The sequence below is a fragment of the Sceloporus occidentalis genome, unplaced genomic scaffold (genome assembly GCF_023333645.1).
Source record: "Sceloporus occidentalis isolate IW3139 unplaced genomic scaffold, rSceOcc1.0.p SCAF_2, whole genome shotgun sequence".
Lineage (NCBI taxonomy): Eukaryota > Metazoa > Chordata > Lepidosauria > Squamata > Phrynosomatidae > Sceloporus > Sceloporus occidentalis.
In genome coordinates this window covers 107,844,251-107,870,762 of record NW_028316982.1, presented here as the reverse complement: position 1 = coordinate 107,870,762, position 26,512 = coordinate 107,844,251, and the positions used below count along the sequence as shown (strand labels likewise).

General features: G+C 40.0%; 1 protein-coding gene across 1 annotated transcript in view; it reads right to left on the bottom strand.

Annotated features, from left to right (window-relative positions):
• The window catches only part of LOC149318844 (coiled-coil domain-containing protein 6-like), a 63,056-nt gene that overhangs the window by 10,788 nt on the left and 25,756 nt on the right, over positions 1-26,512 (bottom strand). Inside the window, exons 2-5 of the mRNA XM_089510552.1 lie at positions 17,311-17,460; positions 13,181-13,309; positions 6,552-6,655; positions 2,430-2,590 (exon numbers count right to left, since the gene is read on the bottom strand). Coding sequence (XP_089366678.1) covers positions 2,430-2,590; positions 6,552-6,655; positions 13,181-13,309; positions 17,311-17,460 — 544 coding nt within the window. The remainder of the gene's footprint in view (positions 1-2,429; positions 2,591-6,551; positions 6,656-13,180; positions 13,310-17,310; positions 17,461-26,512) is intronic.

The window sequence follows — 26,512 nt, the reverse complement described above, 5'->3', positions numbered from 1 at the left end:
ATGTAGTGGTTTGAGTGTTGGACTACAACTCTGGAGAACAGGGTTTGATATCCAGTTCAGCCATGAAACCCACTAGGTGACTTTTGGCAAGTCACATGCTCTCAGCCTCAGATGAAAGCAATGGCAAATCACCTCTGAACATATCTTGCCAAGAAACCCCCATGATAGCATCACTGTAAGTCAGAAATGACTTGAAGGCACATAACAATAAAAGTCTAGCTATTTAGGTCAATGGGTTTTAAACATGATTTTAGAAAAATCTTTTAAAGTATTGGTATTACTTTAAAAATGTCCCCTTCTTTGCATTTGGATCTTATTTATCAAATAAAAGCCCACTTTTCTAATCAGGAAATATCTTCTCAGGCATGCATTACAAACATTTTAAAATAGGTCATATATTTAAAATGAGTTTATTACTATCAGTCATGTACTACTATCAACAGTTTCCTGGCAGGCAGGAGAAATTTTATGTGGACTATCTTTTTGCAGACTGCAGTGAATATGTAACTATCAAAGTTGCTAAATTTTTTGCAGCTGCTATTATTTGTCGTAAAAACTTTTAAAAACAGATGCAGTAAATTACTATATAATGAATGCCCTCAGCTTTTTTATCTACTACAGCCATACATTTTATATTTAAAATGATTTTGTTTATAGAAATTGATTGACCGTGTGGATCAATATGAATAAATTATTCCCTAAATTTAGTAGGGCAACTATCATATAACCTCCTCACAGGTATTTTGATAGTAGATAATCAATTATTTTTGTTAGCGCCATATACTGTATTTAGTGTATTCCTAAATTCTTCCAGGAACACAGCTCAAAGTTTTATCCTGAACATTTGTATGTACTCATGCATTTACATGATATGCTGGAATATAATGTTTATATGATATGCTGGAATATAAATTTTTCTAACTGGATGTAAGGTAATTTTTGTAACCATTTTATTATTTTATGCTGGCTGTATACTGTAATAATAAATTCATTCACTATCATGACAATATTAACATAACCTTCTCATGGTGAAACACTGTTCCACCAAGTCAATTTCTAGAAAGTTTGGGGCATCTGACACATCGTAACTAGCACAGCAAATTCGTATTAAGTTGTGAGTCATTATATTCAAGTTAAATAATCTTTCATAATAGTGTCCACCAGTTACACAACAAAAGTACAGCCTGTGTATGCAGATTGCTGCTCTGTTCACAGTTAGAATTTTCATTACAACATTCAGTAGTGGATTTATTCTACCCAGGTGTAGCTGTACACTTGTTCTGCACTCTACATTTAAGAAGATTATTGTACCTCAGTACAAATCAGGAATGTACACAGGTACAAAGATTCTCACACACATCTCAGCAGTGTGAACGCATGTAGAATACCATGTGTGAACACTCCTTTAATCTCTACACAAGTAGTCCTCTCCCTTTGTCGCTAAGCAGATATACGTAATGCAGAGTGTATGTGGGTTGTATGATCAGAGGACGTGGATTGTGCTCTTTGGTAGTACAAAGGAATTACAGCATTTCAGACCCATTATGTCTTCACTGCTACCAATGCATATGCAGTCTTGGAAGAAAAAAGGCAGTGAAGGAAAGCAAGGTAGAAGCATGTAAAATCCAGGATCACAGCATAGCCTTCTTAAGATGGCACTCTAAATGTATTTTGATTACAACTCCCTTCCTCCCCAGCCAGCATAGCCACTGGGACAATGTGGGAGGAGAGAGAAGAAATTATGGGAAGCTGTGGCCCCAGCACTTCTAGAGGGCACCATCTTGGGAAACAGTGTCACTGTGCATGGACCCTGGGGGGATGGGACCCTGAAGAACACCAAACTGAGCCCAATCACACTCAGTGAAGAAAGTGATATTTTTACAAGTTTCAAGCAACAGGGTGAGTTTAAATATTTTCAGTTTTAATTGCCAAAGGTCTGATAAGCTAGGGACCTTAGATATTTTTTTTATCATGCTGTATATTTACTTAAGCTGAAACAAATATAAATGGTTTGTACGTCAGCAACTCAAAGCATAAGATGACATGTAATCTTGTATAAAACTGTTTCAGGTTTCTTTAAATATGCCCAAGTTCTTTACAGTGTTGGCATCAAAAGTGATGTAAAGATCTAATACTATGTATCAGAACATTATGTATAATCTTCAGCAACACTGGTTGAAATCTTTACTTGTTATGTAAGATAAAACAAGACAAACAAAAAACAAAAACAATAAACCATAACCCATCCCTTCCAAAGCATACCGCAAAATGTTATTGCACAGTACAAATCAATCAATTAATCAAATTATTAACTAAATATCTGAACTTCTGGTCTATTTAAGCTTTCCAGATTGAAAAGCTTAAAATTCATTAAAAACATACCTCTGTAAGATGCGTAATGGCACATAGCCAAGGTAAGCTGGACTTACGCTGTAATTGTGCAGCTCTGAGTTGTTTCTTTAACCTCTCTACTTCATTCTTTAGGAACCTGATATGCCGCATCATATTCTCTGGAGAGTCTATCTCCATTGATATGTCCCTTGGTGATGGAGGAGCTGACACAGGCTGGTCTAATTTCTCCTGCAAAATTCTGAAATAAAACAAGTAAGGTTTTCCCTGAAACAAACCAACATGTGTGTATGTATATTCTGCATGATATTATGCCAAAGAAAGAAAGAAAGAAAGAAAGAAAGAAAGAAAGAAAGATGTTCTAGAATTGTCAATGTTCTTTCTGGCAATCTATGTGTGGAAAAATCTCAACATGTTGGTCCAATTCAGATACAGAGACAAGCTATGGTTTGGTGTAAAAGAGCATGAGCCAATATGAGCATTAGGCTTGAACACTCCTTTCCCATGTGCAACTTGATCACAAACCAAAATATCAACAAATGCATGGGAAGGAGAGTGGGAAACCAGATAGATGTGAGTCACATAATAACAAACCATTGTTTGCCACTACATTTGAATGGGACCACTCTTGTAGCAACACCTGAGCTTCCATTTGGCCTATAACATAGTTAAACTCCAAGAAATTGCACAACACTGTACTAGAAATTTATTTGCACAAATGTAAGAAAATGAGAAGTTGGACATTTGTGAGAGGCCCCAACCAATGCCACTACTGTTACATATGGAAAAAGACCACCTGGTTAATTCATGGCAGGATAATATCTTAGGCTACCTGGTGTTTACAGTCAGCCTCCTGTATCCACAGATTCTTTATTTAACCATCCATCACTTGAAAATATTCAAAACAAATATAAATTCAAAAAAGGAAACCTTGCTTTTGCCATTTTATGTAAGAGATACTATTTTACTATGCCGCTGTATTTAATGGGACTTGAGCATGCAGGGATTTTGGTATCCACAGGGGCCCTGGAACCAAACCCCATTTCTTGGTGTAAGCACCTACTGACCTAGCAACCCATATAGTTTATGTCCAAGTTTATGGGGCTGGGATCAAAAATTGGAGGAGGAAGAAATTAGTCCACATTTGGCAGAATAATCACAGAATCATACAGCTGGAATCCTCAAGGATCATCCAGTCCAACCTCGTGTCATGCAGGAAAGCACCCCTGACAAGTTGGTCATTCAGCCTCTGTTTAAAAAACCTCAGTTCTCCAAATTGTTAAATGCATATTTGACATGCATTTGTTGTTAAGTGCCTTCAAGTCAACTTCAGCTTATGGTGACCTTATGAATGAGAGACCTCAAGTCATGCTATTATCAACAGGGGCCAGGTATTGCAGACTCAGGACCATGGTTTCCTTGTCTGAGTCTATCCACATGGAATGCAGTCTTCCTATTTTCCTACTGCCTTCTACTTTACCAGCCATTATTGTCTTTTCTAGTGAGTTATGCCTTCTCATGATATGACCAAAGTATGGCAGTCTCCTTGGCTTCTAGGGAGAGTTCAGGTTTTATTTGCTCTAGAGTCATTTATTTGTCTTTTCAGCAGTCCATGTTACCCATAAAACTCTTCCCCAGCAACACATTTCAAATGAGTTGATTTTCTTCCTTTCAGCTTTCTTCAGTGTCCAGTTTTCACAAATATACATAAAAATTGGAAATATGATGGTATGGAACACTAACTTTAGTATTCAGTGACATATCGTGACACTTCAGGATCTTGTCTAGTTCCTTCATAACTATCCTTCCCAAGTCCTAGCCTTCTGGTTTCTTTACTGCAATCTCCATTTTGATGAATGACTGAGCTAAGGTATGCAAAATCTTGAACTATTTCAATATCTTCATAGTCTAGTTTACAATTGTATAAATCATCTATACAGTTGGCCCTCCATTTTCGTGGGGATCAATTATGGGACACCCCCCCCCGTTAAAATGGAGGCTTGCACATATTCAAGCCCCATAGGCTTGAACAGAGCGTCCCCCGTGCACACAGCTTGGGTGTGCACACCATTGAAAATAGCGGACGTCGCCCCTCCACAGATATACAAGGTCGCAGATCTCAGATCTGCAAGTTAGGAGGGGTGACTGTAGTTATTTTTGTTTTCTTAATATTGAACTGTAAATTTGCCTTTGCACTTTCTTCCTTGACTTTCTTCAGTAATTTTTCCAAGTCTTTACTATTTTCTGCTAGTAGTATGGTGTCATCTTCATCTCTTAATACTGTTGACATTCCATCCTCCTTTCATGCCTCTTTCCTCTAAGTCTAATCCCAGCAAACAAATTAAACAGACAGGGTGATAACATGCAGTCTTGCATGACCTCCTTGCGAACTGAAAGCCATTCTGTTTCTCTGTATTCTCTCCTGATGGTAGCCTTTTATCCTGAGTGTAGATTAAGCATCAGGACAATTAAATGTTGTGACACACCTATTTCTTTAAGACCTAGCCATAATTGTTCAGGAGCTACACAGTCAAATGCTTTGCTATAATCTGTAAAGGGAGATTTTCTTCTAAAATTCTTTTGTGTGTTTCATTATTCAGTGTATGCTCATAATATGATCTTTAGTGCCTCTTCTTTTCCTGAACCCAGCTTGAATATCTGGAATTTCTCACTCCATATATGGTAAAAGTCTTTGCTGCAGAATTATGAGCATCATTTTGCTTACATGAGAAATTAATGCAATGGTCCTGTGGTTACTGCAATCTCTGGTGACCCCTTTCTTGAGGATTGGAATATATATATATTGAGTGTTGCCAATCTATGGGCCATTCTCTTGTTTTCTATACTTACTGACAGATTTTAGTGAATACTATAGTGGTTATGCTTAAAGCAGTTCTACTGGTATGCATTTTGTTCCTGATGATTTATTTCTCCCAAGAACTCTGAGTACAGCTTTTACTTCACTTTCTAAAATTGCATGTTCATCTTCAAATTGTTCTTCCTTGAATGAATCTGTCATCCTGTCATTTCTTTTATACAGTTCTTTCATGTACTGTTTCCATAAGCTTTTTATTGACTAAAGTCAGCACCTGGCAAATGATCACCTGCACTCTCCCACTCTCAGTAATGTTCTGCTCTTGCTTATCCTGTATGCTCAGAAAAAATAACAACTGTGTGAACGGTTTTGTGTTAAAAACACATTTTGAGCAAACTAGAGCCAAAAAATAATAATAATATTTAAAAAAAATCTGTTTTACTGCAAAGCCAAACTGTAATAGAAGCACTTTCATCTCTATGTGTGTTGGAATATAAAATAAAATTGTCATGGCAGAATAATCACAGAATCATACAGCTGGAAGACACCTCATGGGACTTGAAAGATCACATGCATCCTGAATCTTTCATTAATTAGATTAATAACTGCCACATTACAAAATATATTTTCTTCTTGGGCCTCAAAGATTTTTCTGAAATTCAAGGCATGCTGTGAAATGTCTATTCCTATGAAAATCAATGTAAGTCAGTAGAGCTGCATAAAAATTAATTTCCAGGGTTTGAAACATGTTTCGTAACAATATGGCAAAGGTTATTAAAAGACACTAAGGATGACTTCTAGTGAATTGCACTAACATGGTACACATCTTATTTGTTTGCCTATGGCTCAGCAACAAAGATGTCTCTAGAAAGCTCACAAGTAGAATATAAAAGTAAGAGAACATTCCTCCTTTTGGTCCCCAGCAACTAGTATCAGAAGTATACTGTATCTGATATGTAATACACAACCATCACAACCGTCCACATGCAAAGAGGCTGTTTTCCTATGAACTGTTTATTAGTGCTGCAAAACCTGGTGGGGCAGGGGAATGAAATATTCAAGTTTTACTACATGCCATGCAAACACAGAGAAACAGTGAGGTGTAGTGATTTGAGTGTTGGATCAGATCAAGATTCTGGGAGACCAGACTCTGAATCTCTGCTTGGTCATGGAAACCCACTGCATACCTTTGGCAAGTCACTCTCAGCCTAATAGGAAGTCTATAGCAAATCCCCTTTAAACAAATTTTGTGTAGATAATAATAATATCCCATGATAGATCTGCCTTAGAGTTGTCATAAGTCAGAAATGACTTGAAGGCACACAACACCAACAACAACAGTATAAAAAAGCAGCAGCAGCAGTAGCAGCAAAAGATAAAGACAAACCGTTTTTCTGCTTCAAGTTTATCCATTCTCTTCCAGAGACGATTCACTAGTGCTTCTTGTTCTTGTTCTAGTGTATTTTCAAGATCAATTTTCTCCCGTCTTAGCTAGGACACAAAGTTGTTAATTGTTTTAAAAAGGTACACATTTTCATGAATTTAGTTGAACACTGCAACAATATATTTAGAGTCTAAATGGTTTAAGAAAACATTAATAAATTGTAACCAAAGTAAGAGATGAACTGAAAACTTTTATTTCAATAGCATTTCCTCACAAACCTGCATCTCCTCAATCCCAGACCAGAACTCCTGCTGGTATACTACTCTAGCTCCTCGATGCAACAATCAGAAGCCAGTTTATCATGTCTTCTTTTTTGGTTCCCACACTACATACCAATACTCATTTATATCATTATCAATTCACCTTGGTTTTAGGTAACATCCTTCCTCCTGCCTTATCCCCCGACGACCATTGTCACCTCATCTCCACACCCACAAAGTGTTCTATTCCTATGGGCATTCCCCCACACAGACTGTTATATAGGTCTGCCCCTGGGCTTTCCACTCCACTGAATGCATCTGAGGAAGTAGGCTCAAGTCTACAAAAGTTCATGCTACCAACTTCTACCATTCAGTACGTATGAAAGGTGAGCCCGAGGGCAGGGAACCATCTAACTAAAAAGATTGTATGTAAAGCGCTGTGTAAATTTACAGCGCTTCATAAATAAAGGTTAATAATAATAATAAAAAGGTGCTACAAAATCCCTATCCATACTGATTTTCCAGACTAACATGGCTATGTCTTTGAATTGTAAATATCAGTTGTTTAACATGGAGCAGAATAATCATAGAGCTGGAAGAGACTTCAAGGGCCATCCAGTCCAACCCCCTGCCATGCAGGAATACACCCCTACAGATGGCCATTGGTAGAAATGGACTGGAAGTAAGTACTGGTGGTAAAGCATTGCTATAAGACAGCATTAACAGATAAGTTCTTGTTTACAATGTACTATTCCATTTTTTATTACCGTCTAAGTTTCAAAATTGTTTTCAAAGGAGTCCCAAGTGTACTGGATTGCAATAATCCTAATAAGAGAGTTCCACCATGGAGATGTCAGTATTCTACAAAGATAGAGTTGCAGTTGGTATATAAGGCTGAAAGAATAAAAGGTACTTTGAGCCCCGAAGGCCAGTTGTCCCTTCAGCTCAATGCTGTGCAGTGGTGCAAGTGAAATGTCCATTAATAGCGTTCCCACTTCATTAAATTTCACCTCATCCATTACCACACACTAATTCAGAAGACCCACTGGCATGCTTGAATTGGACAAAAAGGAGAGATAGAACAGGGAGACCGCTTAAAAGGATAACTGCTTCAAAATATAGCCCAATGAGATTGAGAATTCTTAGTATAATCAAGAATAGTGAGGATCAGATGGGAAATTAAAACAGGAAAACGGAGGTGAAGATTGTTTGTGAGGAAGCCATGGAAGTTTATCATGACCCTTGTTCAGAGGGTGTTTGTCTTTAACCTTCCTCTGAGGTCAAAAGTCACCCAGTGGGATTACATGGCTGAGCAGGGATTCAAATGCCAGTCTCCAAAGTCACAATCCAATGGCAAACCACTACACCACACTGATTCTCTTATCACTATGTAAAGGGAGCAATCCCGGAAAATCTGGAAAAGCAACAGAACAAACTTTCCAAGGCATACAGACAATTGGTGCAGCCCTGAAAGAATTACGTTCTTGCATGAAGGCAGGCCTACCTAGCTAAAAGGATAAACAGATGCTAGCTACCATTAGCATCTCCCCTTAGCTATATCATTTTTGGGATAAGCAAGTTTCTGCTTCTCCTTGAAAACTGGGCTCCCTCCGATGAGCATGTTTTCCACTCCTTCTGACAGCTTCTAGAAGCTAATCAGTAAAGTTTATGAAATCCATGGTGAGTTAGCTATTCTCTGGCCTTCTCTTAGGAAAGGAGCACATTTAACTGACCAATATGTTACGCCCATGAAGAAGTGTCTTGCCATAACATGCAAGTTCTTACAACAGTACTTTGGAACTTGTGTGCTTTTATGGCCTGTATTAACCTGCATATATTTTTTAACACTATGAGGAACAAACTTTGTGTTATTCCTTTACATAAGCATTTTTATTTCTTCCTGATTATCCTAGAATCTTAACTGATAGAACTTGGAGTAGACCAGGTCTCCAGGATTACACAGTTAATACTCTAATTGTGAATAGCCTCTGTGCTTAACTTCCATACAGAAATTCAGGCTTTATAGAGAACTGCCACAAAATCAAATGCCTCCAATTCCACTTGGCTGCACTGTTTCCTGTGTTTATCATCACAAATTTATGTATGTATGTATGTATGTATGTATGTATGTATATCTGAAGTGAAAATTACATTTCATATATCTCATTCATGTTGGCTCCAATTTATGGAGTAAGTCAGCCCCTAAAGGACCTACACAGTATGTTGTTGTTTAACACAACCCATGGGCTCTGTGACATCTCAGCACTAACTTTCCAAGGTAATTCCCAGAGAAATAAATTTGCAGGAGATCTCTGTGCTCAAACACACATCAACAAAAGAGGTAAGTGTACAAAGTCTAATACAGTCTTATCACCCTGATACAGATGGGAGATGATCAAAGTTCCTCATTGTGTCGTAAATTTTAGGGCACAGTTGGATCTATCAGCATTATGTTTATTAGAATTTAGGCTCATCAACTGAAGCTGAATGGTTAGAGACTGAGGAAGTATCTTCACACAGAACATACTTAAGCTATAGAATTCACTACCACAAGCTGTCGTGTTTGCTGTCACCTTCAATGGCTTTAAAAGGGAATTAACATAAATTCATGGAGGCCCAGACAGTCAATAGACACTAGTTGGAATGACTCTATATTATCACTTCCAGTATTAGAGGCAGAGTGCTTCTGTATATCAGTTGCTGGGAAAGTAAAAGGGAGGGGACAACTGAACTCTTATACACAGGTCACTAGCAGGCCACTGCGGGAAAGAGATGCTGGCTTAGACAGAGCCTTTGATCTGATCTATAGCTGGATGGGGCACTGGGGAAAAAAACATTCAAGATGGTGTCTCTATTAAGCTCCCAGTTCAAACTGAGACATCAGGCAATAGAATATTTTGAGATGCAATCAGCTGTATGCTGAGATTATCCCCTACAAGTTGGACAGAGAAATTGCCCATTCAGTGCAGGTCTCCTAGACCACAAACCTGTTTACTATTCTAATGCTAGAAGCCTTCTACAAATTTAAATTGCCTTAGTTATCAAATGTGCTCCTATAACACTCTTTCTAAACAACAATGTTAAACATCTCTTGGTTGTTATTTAGTAATACCTGCCTAACAACAATGTCTTTGACTGCATAGATCATGGAAAGCCATGTCTTAGGAGTGCCAGAACATCTGATTGTCCTGATTGTTCTCAGGACAAGAGGTTGCCATCAGAACAAAACATGGGAAAAAGGAATAATGGTTCCCAATTGGCAAAGAGGTGAGGCAAATGTGTATACTATTAGTACGGTTTCTTTTTTAACTGTTGATCTATCTATCTATCTATCTATCTATCTATCTATCTATCCATCCATCCATCCATCCATCCATCCATCTCCTACCTATCAATCATGACGTCTTGCCGCAATATGAGACACACGGCAGTTTACAGTACAAGATTAAAACAAAATAAAGTTGAAATAATCCAATGACTTCTCTTTAAAGATCAGATAACACAACCACTTTTCATTTTAAACTTAACCCAAAATACGCTTGTTCTGCGACATAAAGAGTTTTAGCCTCAACAACAGCATTTTTTGTAGGTAAGTCTTGTGCATTGCTATATCCTCTGCAACAAAATTAATTTTTATTTTAAAAGGGTTAATCTGCTATTCAGGTACACTGGTGAAAAATGATCTACAAAACATAAGCAAACTAGTATTATTTAAAACCAACAATAAAATACAATTAAAATAATAAAATTAAAACATATAAGAAAAACACACACAATCAAAGAAGTACTTGTTTGTTTCAACTATAATAGCCAGGCTAGCTAGAAGACTTTGCGAAGTTTAATCCCCAAAGTCACTCTTCCAAGTTCTATAAGCAACTCCGGTACTGTTATAGTATTGGGCTCCACAGCAGGTTTTCAATTAGATTATAAATATGAGGGCAGATGGAAAGATCTTACTTGTCCTAAAACCTTGCAGTAAACTAGCAAATTCATTTCAAATTAAACTGCTTGCATGCAACTGCCACCTAGAGGCCCTTTCTTTTACTTCAAGAAAGATGGCTACCATATAGCATGGCTTATTACATGCTTGTTGTTAGATACTTTTTAGCTTCCCTGTTGATTATAACATGAAGAGATGTTTCAATGAGCATGTTTCAAGAGTATGTTTCAATGCCCACATTATAACGAAGTCCATAAAGAGAATCATGAAATCTGATCCTGTGCCTGAAATTTGAGTTAAGACTACTGACTACAAGTATTTCTTAGTTTTCAGAATTTTCATGACCTAGTACTTAAGATAAAAGACTTACTGCATGTCAGGTATGTGAGATGTCCTTTTAAAGTTTCAAACAAAAGGAATATTACATCACAGTTCAATTCACAGACACAATCTTTCTTAGCTGCTCTGGAAGGATAGAAGCTTTTAACTTTCATTCTATTTTCACAGACACACTCAACTGGACTGTGCCAAGTGTAATGAAGGGATCATCATGAATTACTCTGGTTTCCAGACAAAGCACTTGCTGAGATGAGACAGAATCCATCCATTAAAATGCCCACTTCTGGAGAGCAATTTACCCAGAAAATACACATAATCAATCCCCCTCTGTTATAACATCTCCCATTTAATTGTTGGAAGATGATTGAATCTTCCATCCTTGTGGATAAATCAGATGACTGGAATACCAGCATTTGATTGCCCCTGTAAGGGCAAGAGCTGGGCCCCTCACTAACCTCCACAGCTGAACTAGACCCCAGAAGGCACAACTGGGTGGCTGTCTTTTAGCAGCCAGGGCAAAGGCTGGTTGGGATTGGTTTCATAAATTCTCCCCCGACCCCAATCCAAAACTCAAAAAGAAGTGTGACAGCAAGTTAAGAAAACTGGAAGTAGCAGCAGCATAAGGAGCAACAGGTTAAAACACACACACACACACACGAAAATATGATTTTTAAAAAAAAGGCTAACTGTGAAATTAAACAGTTATGAAATAATCAGAGTTGCTATGGTGCTTTCCACTCCTCTATACTATCCTACATTCTACAATGCAGTTCCTTTTGGCGCCCTCTAAAAGGTGCTGCAGCCGCAGCAGAGTGGCTTTGTAACAGCCCTTTGGTGCTGCGTCATCTAGATGCAGCGCCAGCGTCACACCACGATTCTGCACACCGTCTAGAATGTTGTGCGGCGTCATGGCGCGAGGGGTGGAGTCATGGTGTGGAACATGCTCACAGGCTGGCACTTTGAGCCCATCTGTACAGAGCCTTGGAAATATGAAAACCACTTCCCTACATGTGTGGACTAGTCCTATCATCTAGAATTCCTCCTTACTGACAATTGTGCACAGCCCCAACCCTTTCTTCCTGGCTTCTTTCATGCTCAAATCCAAATCTCCACCACTCATTTCCTACTTTTCCTATTTTGCACACCACTACGTATTTTCTCCACATCCCCTCATCAGCCCGTCCTTTCAACTGGGGAAATCCATGGTTGTCTGGCAGCAATACACTTCCAGTATCTTCCAGTGCAAGGAGCAGCAACTCCTTCACCATTTGGGCAGGGAGGTTTAGGCGTGCTGATCCACCTGGAACTGATTCTCAAGAGGTGTCCTGGACTGATAAAGGAGGAAATGGTTTTTGTCCTGGTAGTGAGAGGTGTGCAGTTCAATTTGTTATTTCAAAAGCCAACTTTGCCCTTTGAGGGCCTGTGTGTGTGATAAAGAGTGAGACTGCAAATAAAAGCAGGATGGGATATGGAAAGAATCTGAAGATCACAATTACCTCTTATGTTCACTCTCTCTCTCAAGATGATCAACAACACACTTAGTTTCTCTGTGTCTTAATATTCTTGAGAAAGAATTTTTGATACACTGAGAGAAGGACTGCATGAAGTGGTGATCATATTGAGAAAGAGTTTAAGGTGACTCTGACCATGTCCACTGTCAGGATATGGCATCCATTGGTACATATCCAAATAAATGTAGTTACAGTAACAGAGAAAGTTACCTTTCACCTAATGTACAGTCGGCCCTTCTTATACACGGATTTTTTATACACGGATTCAAGCATCCACGGTTTGAAAATGTTCAAAAAATGTATAAATTACAAATATCAAACCTTGATTTTCCACTTTATATAAGGGACACCATTTTGCTATATCTTTATATTTAATGGGACTTGAGCATCCATGGATTTTGTTATCCATGGGGGATCTTGGAACCAAACCTCAGCATATAACTGAAACATTTTTCTTCACTCATTGATGCTGTGCTTAAAAGTGGTTAAATTCCACTTTGGATAATCCATGTCACAACACCACTCTGATCAGCATCAAAAGCTTGACAGACAAAAGGACTTTATAGATAACATGGTATCTACCTGCTCCAGAGTTAGCTGCTTTGAAATGGTATCATTTTCCAGTTTTTTAATCTTCTTCATCAATTTGTTCACTTGGAATTCCTGTTCCTGTTCTAAATGTTGCTCAAGTTCAGCCTTTTCATGCTGTAGCTGTAATAAGAGATATTTAAACTCATGTAAATTTGAAACACATCTGAAAGCATAACTAAAATTAAACAGAATATTCATAAAATTACAAATATTAAAAATACATAAATTATGAAATCACAAAAAATATATATTCATTTTGTAACAAAGAGGATATTTCTATTGTGCCTTCAATGAACTGAACTGAGACAAAGTATTTGGCACTAAAGGGAAGCCTAGAATATTTTTTAAAACAAGGATAGTCCGTAGGTCAGAAATGGAAGGGATCTTAACAGCTTAACGCGAAGGATACAAAAATAAATCTGTGTATGTATGCACATTTATTGTGTTTTGTTTACGAACGCTGAGAGTCTGTAAATTTTATTTTGTTCTACTGCATTATAAGTTGTATTGCTTTCAATTAAAAAAAAAGAAAATATGTAGAGAAGGTAAATTACAATCTACACATGGACCTTGGAGTGATCTGCAGCAGATATGCATATCACATGAAAGCAACAGTCACCCCTTCTAAATTAGGTGGCTGAGAGGGAACAAAGTCTGAGGGAGGGGGATAACCATCTATTCGTTCTGGTACTGAAAACAAATTCCTGGGCTTAGAAGCATCCTTGTCCCAGAATTCTAAGCACCCCCTCTTCTCCATTCCCAAATACTATTTTGCACCTGGCTCCTGTTTGTAGACCTTAGGATCCTAACAAATGCACAAAGGAGATCACACGTGTGAACACTGTACACCTTTGGAGCTGTGATAGGAAACTGAAGGTCTACAGGACTAGTGCCAACCCCTTTCATTTACTCTATCTGGCCTACATCTTAATCTAAGATCCTCTTCAACACAAAACCATGTTTGAAACTGAAGTTTTGAGACACCTCTTCCCTTAACATGGACCACAGATGTTCATTTTTCTGAGTTTCTTTTTTTCTGCACAGGAGACCATAGCTAAGATGTATAATAGGGTTCCTGCCTCAAGTGTCCACAGCCATTCATACTAGGTTGGCTGGAGCTTAAGCTGTTCCCCTTGCAGACTTTTATTACCTGCTCAGTCTAGAGAGGTCACATTCTGAAAAACCAGATGCCAAATATGTCTGCATGTGTGTCACTTTCATAAATATGAAATACTAGTTTACAATTCTACATGGCTCTTTGCAGCACATTATTTCCAAAGAACCCTCCCACCCCTCACGCACACAAAGAATACCATCCCTGAAAGTTTTGTCCTACAACCATCAGTGTATCTGTAAAAGTTCTTCTAATAAGTACCATCTATTCCAAGACATCTGGTAATAGGGTAATTCTTCTTCACTGTTTCTGCAGTGCATTATCTATGAAACCAATTACTGTGCCACATAAAGCTAATTGAACAAAGTGGCTTTGCAAGCCCAATAAATAAGTGCAGAGTTTTACTAAAAGCACCATCTAGGCATTTTACAGCTTAGACAAGCACAATGTGTTATGACATCCTTCTGTGAAAAAAAATGTTTTAAGAGGAGTTGGGAGTCTGAGTAAATGATTCATTTATATGAGTACATGTACTCTTCTTTCAAAATTAAGCTGTCAGGTTTAAAGCATATTTCAAATCAATACCATCTTGCACTAAAACTGAAAAACAGATATATCAATGTGTTTCTAATGACAATGCAAATCATGCTGACCTGGGAAATTCCTGTCAAACTGCTAAAGGGAGATCTATAGCTTTCACATTCATAGTCAGCTTTTGTATTTACAGTACACAGAAAAAACCTTCTGGAAGCTTTTTCTAGATGCCACTTTGAAACCACTAAGTCCCTAAACTGTGAAAAGCGAAGGTTTAACAATGCATGCACTCAGGCATTATGAGACAGCTGCTTTGCTAAGTGTTTTGCAATGGCACAATGTTATCAGTAATCAGGGACTCTGAAAATTTACACAACTAATCATCCCGAGAGAAGCAGGACAGGAAAACACATTACCCTGAAGTTGAAAAGCTCATGTTGAGACCATACATTAAATAAATGTGAATGTAAAAACTACACAGTTTGCTCTACCACAGAATAAAGCTTCTTTGTTTACAAGATCTGGCATCCCACCATTCTGGAGCTTAATCATTCTACAGTCACCCCTTCACATTCACTGGTTTAATATCCATAGATTCAATTATTTGTGAGTTTGCCATTGCCCAGATTGCTTTCCTCCTGCTTTCCAGGACAGAAGAGGTTCTTTGCTTGGGTTCCCATAGAGACAGGTGTGTAGACCGAGTTAAGGCCCCCCAAAACTTGGCTTTTCCTGTGTTCCTATCTCTATGGACTAAGGAGCATATGGAATGTGCGCTTGATGGGTGGCAGCATTATCAGGCTTCAGGAGGAGGCCTCGTGGCACCTGGCTGCTAGGCACACATCTGCATACTCTCTCTGAGGCTTTTCATCTGGATTGTGTGTTCATCTACTGTATATCTCATCTAAATTAGGTCTTTTTATAGAAAGAAAAGAGCTCTACTGTTCTTCTTCTTATTTTTAATAATAATAATTTAATATAATTTGTTTTATTTATATACCGCTATTCCAAAGATCATAGCGGTGAACAGCAAGTAAGCTAATTAGATAGTAAGCTAATTTGACCCCAACAGTCTGGGTACTAATTTTAGCGCCCTCGGAAGGATGCAAGCCTGAGTCAAGCTTGGGCCCTTTTGCTGGTCTTGAACTCGCAATCTTGTGGTTTTGAGTGAATGGATGCAGTACAGGCATTTAACCACTGTGCCACCAGGGCTCCATTTAGATGAGATATACCCAATTTAGTTGAGATAAACAGTAGATGAACACACAATCCAGACGAAAAACAATTAAAATGATAGCAAAGAAACACATTTCAAGTCAATAAAACTCATACATACTGTGTAAAAATGACTGGGTGAACAAAAATAATTTCACCTGCAACTGAAAAGATTTCTCCCCTTCGCTCTCCATCCCTATTTCCTTTTGTCTCTTTTAGGTTGAAAACCTGAGGGCAGAACTGCCTTATTTTTCATAAATCCATGAGCCACACTAGGAGGACTTTCAGCTGGAGTGGGTTTAAAAAATGCCACAAATAAAAATAAATTAGTGCAGGGGCCAGGTTTACCAGAGCTTGGAAGGTATTCCATAAGCACTGCAGCACCACAGAACAGCCTTGTGTTTCCCATTCACCACCCACTTAAGTTCAACAGAACCCAAAACAGAGCCTCTGCAGCAGGGACGCAGCCGGGGGGGGGGGGGGGGTCTTGGGGTCCGGACCCCCCCCCCCCATTAGAAAAATGAATGGTGTGTGCTGCCGCACCACCGCACTCAAGCCCCATTATAATGGTGGCACTTAGTCTGGACCCCCCTTTCCTAAAATCCTAGCTACGTCCCTGTCTGCAGGCATGTTAGAAGAAAAAAAATATTTATGTTAAATGAAGTATAAATGGGGAATGCTCCCTCCTATGACTTCAGAACAAATGGAAAGGATTATCTTATTCCTATACACATTTGTTGACAAACAAGCACTACTGAACTCAGTAGGGCTTACTGCTAGGTGAGATGACGACTAAAACATTAAATTATTTTGATATAAGCATTATAATTAAGCCCACAAAAACATACTGCAGTGTCTCTCTCTTTTTTGGCCAAACAAGCCTGATAAAAGAGTAGGATGCATTTCCACACTGGCTGTGAAGGAAATTAGATTTTTGTTTAAAAATAAAATAAGATTATTTTCTATCACCTCTATCCCTTCTCCATGTTCCATTTCTTTACAGGCCAATGAAGATGAGGAAGCAATTCATTTATCCATGATCAATCAGCTCACTCACCTGTTTGGAAGTCTTAGTCATCCATAATGATCTGTCAAACCTGTTTTATCTTTTGAGCCTTTTTATACTTACTCAGCATTTCCTTTCAAGTTTTTGAAGTTATGGTAGTAGTAACACCAAACACACACCCAAACAGCTTATCTGAGTTAGCTCTGAACTGTTTTAACTCCTTACTTGTCAAGCTTTTGGGGAGGGGACATATACCTGCATCAGCTTCCTTGAGAGTTCATTAGTGAGAAATTCTTCCTCCTTTTCATAGTTCACTGCAAGTGTCTCTTTCTCCTTCTGCAAGGCCTGAATCTTCTTAAACAAAGTATTACTGATAAACTCCTCTTCTTGCTCTGCTCTTGCTTGCTACAAGAAAAAGAAAACATGTTTTTAAAAAACCAAGAAGCCAGTGATATATCAACTGCTATGACCAATTTACTGATACCCTTTTACTGTGTTTGCTGGAACACAATTGTGCACATATGGCCCTTCATCAGGACTTCTGAAGCTCTAGAAAAATTTAGGTTATGTTTATTGACAGTCTCAATATTTATTTATTTAGAGCACGCACACGCACACACATATCCCCCCACCCTTCAGACAAAAAGGCTCCCAGAACGATTTACAAATTATTAATTTGACAATTCCCTGCCTTCAGGCTTACAATCTAAAAAGACAAGAAACACAAGCAAAGAGGAATGGCAGTGGGGGAGCAGATTAAGTCCAGTAAATATATCTGTATACAGTGGGCCCTTGGTACCTGCTAGGGTTTGGTACCAGGAATGCCAAATTCCGTGGATGATCAAAACCTATTAAATACAATGGTATAGTAAAATGTATATAACTATATAAAATATATTATATAAAATAACAAAATCAATGTTTCATATTTGGAATTTATATCTATGTTTTTGAATATTTTCAAGCCATGGATGGTTAAATCCTTGGGTTAAAAAAATCCATGGATATGGACGGCTAACTGTATACAGAGGAGAAACTGGAAGATGGTATTTTAGTTACAATGTTATGCTGATTATTGTGCTTTTTTAAAATTGAAAAAGAAAGAAGGAAAACAGATCAAAAGCCACAAGAAAACCACGTATGATTCAGTCATGAATCATGGACTGGACTATGCATTTTTCTCCTCTCTCTCCCCCAGCAGTTTGAAGGGAGGGGGGCATTTACACTTAAAAGCTACTGGGCATCGACTTACAAATCTTTACAACCAAAATCCAGCTTTTCTGCCCTTCCTCTCCCCAACACTGCAAAAGGCAGCAACACTTTCCATGAAACTCGTATATCACAGCTATGATGAAGAGCACTACAAAAGAAGCAGGAAGGAGTAATTTATTTTATAATCAACTCTTTTGAGATGTTGTGCTGGGAAGAGTGCTGAGGATACTATTTGTTGTTTGTTGTTGTGTGCCTTCAAGTCATTTCTAACTTATGGCGACCATAACGTGAACCTATCATGGGGTTTTTCTTAGCAAGATTTTTCAGAAGAGGTTGTTGTTGTTTTAGGGAAGTAGCAGTATACCGCTTTCTTCCCTAAAATTGGGACTCAAGATTACCATTGCCTTCTCCTGAGGTTGAGAGCATGCCCAAGGTCAGCCAGCGGGTTTCATGGCTGAGTTGAAAATCGGACCCTGATCTCCAGAGTTGTAGTCTTAACACTCAAACCACTATGCCACACTGGCTCTGAGGAAACCATAGACAGTCAAATAGACAGAGAAGTGGGTTCTTGAACAGATAAAGCCAGAAATTTCCTTGGAAGCCAAGATGATCAAATTAAAGATGCTGTACTTTGGCTACATCATAAGAAGGCAAGCCTCATTAAAAAAGACAATAATGCTAGGAAAGGTGGAGGGATGTAGAAAGAGAGGAACACCATACGCCAGATGGATAGACCCAATTAGGGAGGCCACAGGCCTGTATCTACAGGACCCAAGCAAAGCAGTGAAGGATAGGGGGAGTTGAAGATGCCTCATCCACAGGGTTGCATCAGGAACAACTTGGGGGCAGTTAACAACAAAAGCTAACTTATATCACACCTTCTATCATGTAGAGCAAAATTTCTGAAATTTAAAATAGTAAAATTAATTTAAACAGATTAAATAATTTAGCAGGTTAAAACCGGGGTTAAAAAGTTAAAATTTAAACCAGGTGTATGTACAGTTTGGAATAAATTAATCAGGCCCCAAAGGCTATAATTAATTGTTACCAAAATAAAGCTAGCATTGGTGTCAATTGAGCCCCCAAGGTGAGAACCTTCCATAATTGGGGTGCCACAGCTAAGAAGACCATCTATGTATGGACTGTATTACATACAGTAAAAGTATCCAAAATAAGTGCAAAAGAAGGAGGACATTTCAAGGGGAGACTAGGAACATTTAAAAAACATGTATAGTGGGCACTTCCCTTACACAGGGGAACTGTTCCGGAACCCACCCACCCACCCTGCATAAGGGGAATTCTGCGTATGCTTGAGCCCCATTAAAGATAATGGGGCTTGTGCCCATGGTGTGGCGCAGTGCACATGCCACAACCCCTTCCAGGGCGCACTGTGCCTTCTCCTGACACGGCTTTCAGCATATGCTGAAATCTGCGTAAGTCGTGCCCGCATATGATGTGGGCGCCCTCTATTTAGTCTTAAGACTCTTTAAGGATCACTCAGTAAATATTGTGTCTTTTTGGCAGCATAAATATGGTATCAGTATGATGTGTACTTCAGATTTTGTTCAATAAATATGACAAAATAAATCCTTAATTTATCACACACTATCTGGTTTATCTGAATACCTCCTTTGTGTATTGCTTTCCTGCTAAATCTTGTGGTTTTCTCATCTTTTCTTCTTCTTTTTTTAAGTCAGGAGATGACACATGTAAGTGGTCAAATAAAAAAGAGAGAACAGAGCTACTCTGCTTTTAACAACTATGCAGAAGAAGGAATTTCAGCAAATGATGTTTCCATGACAAGTTATACATACTGAAGAACTTCCTGACAGTAAGGGCTGTTCAACAGTGGAACATACTCCCTTGGGGTGTGGTGGAATCTCCCTCCTTGGAGGGCTTTAAACAGAGTTTGGATGGCCATCTGTCGGGGATGCTTTGATTGAGATTTCCTGCATGGCAGGGGGTTGGACTGGATGGCCCTTGTGGTCTCTTCCAACTCTATGATTCTATTCTTCACAACTATGAAAATACACAGGCTCTGTCTCATTTTTCCTGTGATTATCCAAAAAGCACAAACCATGATTTTTCCAGACACATGCCACTTGGTCTAATATGTTACAAGCTTGCAAAGCCTTACAGCACAGTGGAAAGGAATCATAGAATCATAGAATCATAGAATCGTAAACTTGGAAGAGACCACTAGGGCCATCCAGTCCAACCCCCTGCCAAGCAGGAAATCCAGATCAAAGCATCCCTGACAGATGGCCATCCAGCCTCTGTTTAAAGACCTCCAAGGAAGGAGACTCTATCACCTTCCGAGGAAGTGCATTCCACTGCCGAACAGCCCTTACTGTCAGGAAGTTCCTCCTAATGTTCAGGTGGAATCTCTTTTCCTGTAGCTTGCATCCATTGTTCCGGGTCCTGTTCTCTGGAGCAGCAGAAAACAAGCTTGCTCCCTCCTCAATATGACATCCTTTCAAATATTTAAACAGGGCTATCATATCACCTCTTAACCTTCTTTGTTCCAGGCTAAACATCCCCAGCTCCCTAAGTCGTTCCTCATAGGGCATGGTCTCCAGACCCTTCACCATTTTTGTCGCCCTCCTTTGGACACGCTCCAGTTTCTCAATGTCCTTTTTGAATTGTGGCGCCCAGAACTGGACACAATATTCTAGGTGGGGCCTGACCAAAGCAGAATACAGTGGCACTATTACTTCTCTTGATCTAGACACTATACTTCTATTGATGCAGCCTAAAATAGCATTGGCCTTTTTAGCTGCCGCATCACACTGTTCACTCATGTTCAACTTGTGGTCTACTTGGACTCCTAGATCCCTTTCACACGTAGTTTCATTCAGCCAGGTGTCTCCCATCCTATATCTGTGCATTTTATTTTTCCGCCCTAAGTGCAATACCTTACATTTCTCTGTGTTGAATTTCATTTTGTTAGCTTTGGCCCAGCTTTCTAGTCTATTCAGGTCATTTTGAATCTTGATCCTGTCCTCTGGGGTATTAGCTATTCCACCTAATTTGGTGTCATCTGCAAATTTGATAAGTATGCTCCCAATTCTGTCATCCAGGTCATTGATAAAGATGTTGAATAGCACTGGGCCCAGGACAGAGCCCTGTGGGACCCCACTGGTCACTTCTCTCCAGGATGAAAAGGAGCCATTGTTGAGCACCCTTTGGGTTCGGCCGGTCAACCAATTACAGATCCATTTAACAGTTCCTTTGTCTAGCCCACATTTTACAAGCTTGTTTGCAAGAATGTCATGGGAAACCTTGTCAAAGGCCTTACTGAAATCAAGATATACTATATCCACAGCATTCCCTTCATCTACCAAGCTGGTAATTTTGTCAAAGAAAGAGATTAGATTTGTCTGGCATGACTTGTTTCTCTGAAACCCATGTTGACTTTTTGTGATTATGGCATTGCCTTCTAGATGTTCACAGACTCTCTGTTTAATGATCTGCTCCAGAATCTTTCCTAGAACTGATGTCAGACTAACTGGACGATAATTGTTGGGCTCCTCTTTTTTCCCCTTTTTGAAGATGGGGACAACGTTTGCCCTCCTCCAGTCTGCTGGGATCTCTCCTGTTCTCCAGGAGTTTTCAAATATGATTGCCAATGGCTCCGATATTACTTTTGCCAGTTCTTTTAATACCCTTGGATGGAGTTCATCTGGTCCCGGAGACTTAAATTCATTTAGATTAACAAGGTGTTCCTCTACTATCTCTTTACGTATTCTGTGCTGAAATTCCCCTATTCTGTCCTCTGCTCCATTATCCTCAGGTTGAGCACCCTTTGCCTTTTCTGAGAAGACTGAGGCAAAGAAGGTGTTGAGTAATTCAGCCTTTTCTCTATCTCCTGTTAGCATTTTGCCATCTTCTCCACGCAGTGGCCCTACTGTTTCCTTCTTCTTCCTCTTGCTGCGGACATATCCAAAAAAGCCCTTTTTATTGTTCTTAACCTCTCTAGCAAGCCTGAGTTCATTCTGCGCTTTAGCTTTTCTGACTTTACCCCTACACATGCCTGCTATTTCTTTGAATTCCTTTTTCGTGATTTCCCCCTTTTTCCATTTCTTATACATGTTCCGTTTCAAACTTAGCTCGGTTGAAAGTTCCTTAGTCATCCATCCTGGTTTCTTGAGACACCTCCCGTTTTTCTTTCTCACTGGAACTGTTTGAAATTGTGCCTTCAGTATCTCCCTTTTGAGAAAGTCCCATCCGTCCTGAACTCCTTTATCTTTTAGTATTTCTGACCATGGAATTGCCCTCATTACTTCTCTAAGTTTACTGAAATCCGCTCTCCTAAAGTCTAGGATGCGTGTCTGACTCTGCCTGGCTTCTCCTCTCCATTGTATAACAAACTCCAGGAGAACATGGTCGCTTCCACCTAAGGATCCCACCACTTGCACCCTATTAACCAAGTCATCCTTGTTGGTTAGGATCAGATCTAAAATAGCTGACCCCCTTGTTGCCTCTTCCACCTTTTGGACCATGAAATTGTCTTCCAGGCAAGTGAGGAATTTGCTAGACCTTGAGGATTTTGCTGAGTTTGACTTCCAGCAAATATCAGGATAGTTGAAGTCACCCATCACTACTACATCTCTCTTTTCTGACTGTGTGGACATCTGTTCTAGAAAGATATCATCCAATTCCTCAGTCTGACTTGGGGGTCTGTAGTAGACTCCCACCGTAACACCCTTGTTGTTTCCCTCCCCTTTGATTCTTATCCAGATGCTCTCCACCTGGATTCCATGATTGATGTCCAGGATCTCTTCACTGGTGTAAATATCTCTGACATATAGTGCTATTCCTCCTCCTTTCCTGTTTGGCCTATTTCTCTTAATAAGGTTATACCCCTCTATTTCCACATTCCAATCATGAGACTCATCCCACCAGGTTTCAGTGATGCCTATTATATCATATTTGCTTTGTTGTACTAGGAGTTCGAGTTCATCTTTCTTATTTCCCATGCTCTGTACATTAGTGTAGAGACATCGCAGACCATGGTTCCCTTTTACTTGCTGCCTGTGCAAGTTTTTTTGCCTCCCACTGCTGGGTCCTTGCACTGTTTGCCTTGTTTCCTCTATGTCAGTTTGACTATTTTCGCCATCCCTTTCGCCTTCCTTAATATTGTCTCCCTTCCCCTCGGAACTCAGTTTAAAGCTCTCCTGATCAAGTTCTTGAGACTGTTGGCAAAAACATTTCTTCCAACTGGCGTGAGATGCAACCCGTCTGTTGCAAGAAGTCCCTCCTCATGGAACCGCAGCCCATGATCGAAGAATCCAAATCCTTCTCGGCGGCACCATCTGCGAAGCCAGTTGTTCACATCTGCTATTTTCCTCTCCCTTCCTGGACCATGCCCTTCAACTGGCAGAAGAGACGAGATGACAACCTGTACATCTATTCCTTTCAGCTTCCTACCAAGCGCCTCGTAATCCCTTTTGATGTTCTGAATGCTGTGTCTTGCAGTATCATTAGTTCCCACGTGGACCAAAAGGAAGGGGTATTGGTCAGTAGGCTTGACCAGTCTTGTCAGCCTCTCTGTCACATCACGGATCTTTGCACCTGGAAGACAACACACCTCTCGAGACATCTTGTCAGGCCTACAAATCACTGCTTCTGTTCCCCTCAGCAAGGAGTCCCCCACTACGACCACACGCCTCCTCCGAGGCTTAGCAGCGACTGTTCCCTCGGGTGGGACTCTCAGGCTCCTCTGCTCTGTCCCAGAAGTCTGTCCATGCTGCTCTTCTTCATCCTCCTTGATAAGGGAAAGAGCTTCGAATCGATTCTCTAGCTGCAAGCTCCCCGAACAATTCCTTCTTGGCTTACTTCTCTTTGTGACATTCCTCCAGCTGTCTGCCTCCTCTGTTTGGCAAGTGACCTCTTCCACCCTAGCATCTTCCTCTGCGTGGTACTCATCCAAGATGGTTAGTTCTATTGAGTCCAGGAAATCCTCTTGTTCCCTAATATGCTGAAGTGTAGCTACTCTGGACTCCAGCTGCTGCACTTTCTCCTCCAAGAGTGCTACCAACTTGCACTTGGTGCATGTGAAGTTCTCCACTTCTGTAGGCAAGAATAGAAACATCCCACAAGAGTTGCAGGTGACTGCGGCAGATCCCTCGTTGTCCATACTGCAAAGTCTTTAGTAATAAATATAACAGTCAATCTATTGGGAATACTTCTTTAAAGGTAAGTACTGGCTGCTATCTTACACTTAAAGGGAAGGTTCTGTTTCAATATCTGATTCTAACCTGATGCCACTTGAGCAGTGTTGTTGAGTTAAAGAAAACGAAAATTCTAGAAGGTGGTATATAAAGCTAGTCTGCTAGCTCCGCCCCCTTGTGACTCACAGATGTGACTCACAGAAGCTCCGCCCCTTCAGCAACGAGCACACGGTCTCGAGCACACGGTCTCAAAATGGCTGCCAAGCAGCTCCTCTCCTTCTCCTCTCTCTGGCCGGACTGTTCTGGAAGGCTCTGGAAGTTGGTATATAAAGCTAGTCTGCTAGCTCCGCCCCCTTGTGACTCACAGATGTGACTCACAGAAGCTCCGCCCCTTCAGCAACGAACACACGGTCTCGAGCACACGGTCTCAAAATGGCTGCCAAGCAGCTCCTCTCCTTCTCCTCTCTCTGGCCAGACTGTTCTGGAAGGCTCTGGAAGTTGGTATATAAAGCTAGTCTGCTAGCTCCGCCCCCTTGTGACTCACAGATGTGACTCACAGAAGCTCCTCCCCTTCAGCAATGAGCACACGGTCTCGAGCACACGGTCTCAAAATGGCTGCCAAGCAGCTCCTCTCCTTCTCCTCTCTCTGGCCGGACTGTAGGAGTTAGTACTAAAGCGATTCAATGGATTTAACTGAGAGGGAGGAAGACTTAGGTAGACTGAGTGCTGTTCAAATCACCAGGTTTCCCCAACAAATGAAAAATGATTGGTGAAAAACAGTATTAAAGCACTCCCTCCAGGTTCCATAGGGATTCACTTTGTGTCACTTCTTTATACAGTACATTTGGCAAGGGCAGAAACAGATTTTGCTACACATTGCCTATTCCTTTCTTACTGCTAAAACAAGATCGATGTTGAAGTCTTTGACAATTTTGAGGCTATTTGAAAAAGACACCATAGTTTTAATCCAGGCATTTCTAGAAGTCCTACTTGGGCTGTATCCAAACTGCAGAAATAGTCCAGTTTGACAATGCTTTAACTGCCATGGCTCCATCCTATGGAATTCTGGAATTGTAGTTTTGGGAGACATTTAGCCTTCTCCATCAGGGAGCTCTGGTTCCACAACAAATTACAGATTCCAGGATTCCATAGGATGGAGCCATGTCAGTTAAAGTGGTGTCAAATTGGATATTTCTGCTGTGTGGGTCCAGTCAGTGTCACTGAGATGTTCAGTTCCTAGTGTCATACAGCAAAACATGGCTGCTGGTCCCTGTGGATTTTAACACTTATATATCTGAACATTTTTCTTCTACCATTCAATCCTAAATTGTTCTGCCAGGCTCACAGTATATCTACTATGGTCACAGTGTGTGTATTACTGCTCCACCAGCATCTGATAGACCAGTTGCTTAGAAAGCAATCTAACCTGGTCACACTAAAGACATTGTCACAAGACACCAAGAAACTATTTGTGCTTTTTTATAAGCATATTAACTGAAACTCAATGACAACATTTCAAATGTTAATTTCCTTCCTCCCACAATAAGCAAAGATGCCTCTAACACCATTTTATAGGTGAGCATTTGGGGGGGGGGGAATCTAATTAAGCAATTTTATTAGGTTTTACTTCCTTCTTTCCCAGGAATGGGAGGCAAGAAGAGTCCTGTGTGGTCTGCTTCCATGAAAACTGGGCAATATTGGTCTAAGAGGGTTTTAAAACCTAACTGCAGCACTGGCAGATGGCAACAGAGCCCTGGTGAATGGAGGGCTATCTATTCCCTCTAAAGTAGAAGCCAACAGTCTCTCCCATGTGGCAATTAGGCTCCAACACAATAAGTTGGGGTTCTCTTCTTTTCCTAATAGGTCACTGCAAAAATATTCTGCATGGGTAAAATATGATGCATATACTGTACAAAGACACAGATCGGATTAAAAAGCCTCCACTGGTCTCTTGAGAGGCTTTTTTTTTAAAAAAAAATGTGGACAGTGTGACAGGTGGGGGAACCTTTAACTCCTATGCAGCTGTTGATTGGAGATAAGAGATCTTTACTGGCTGGGAAGACACAGATACA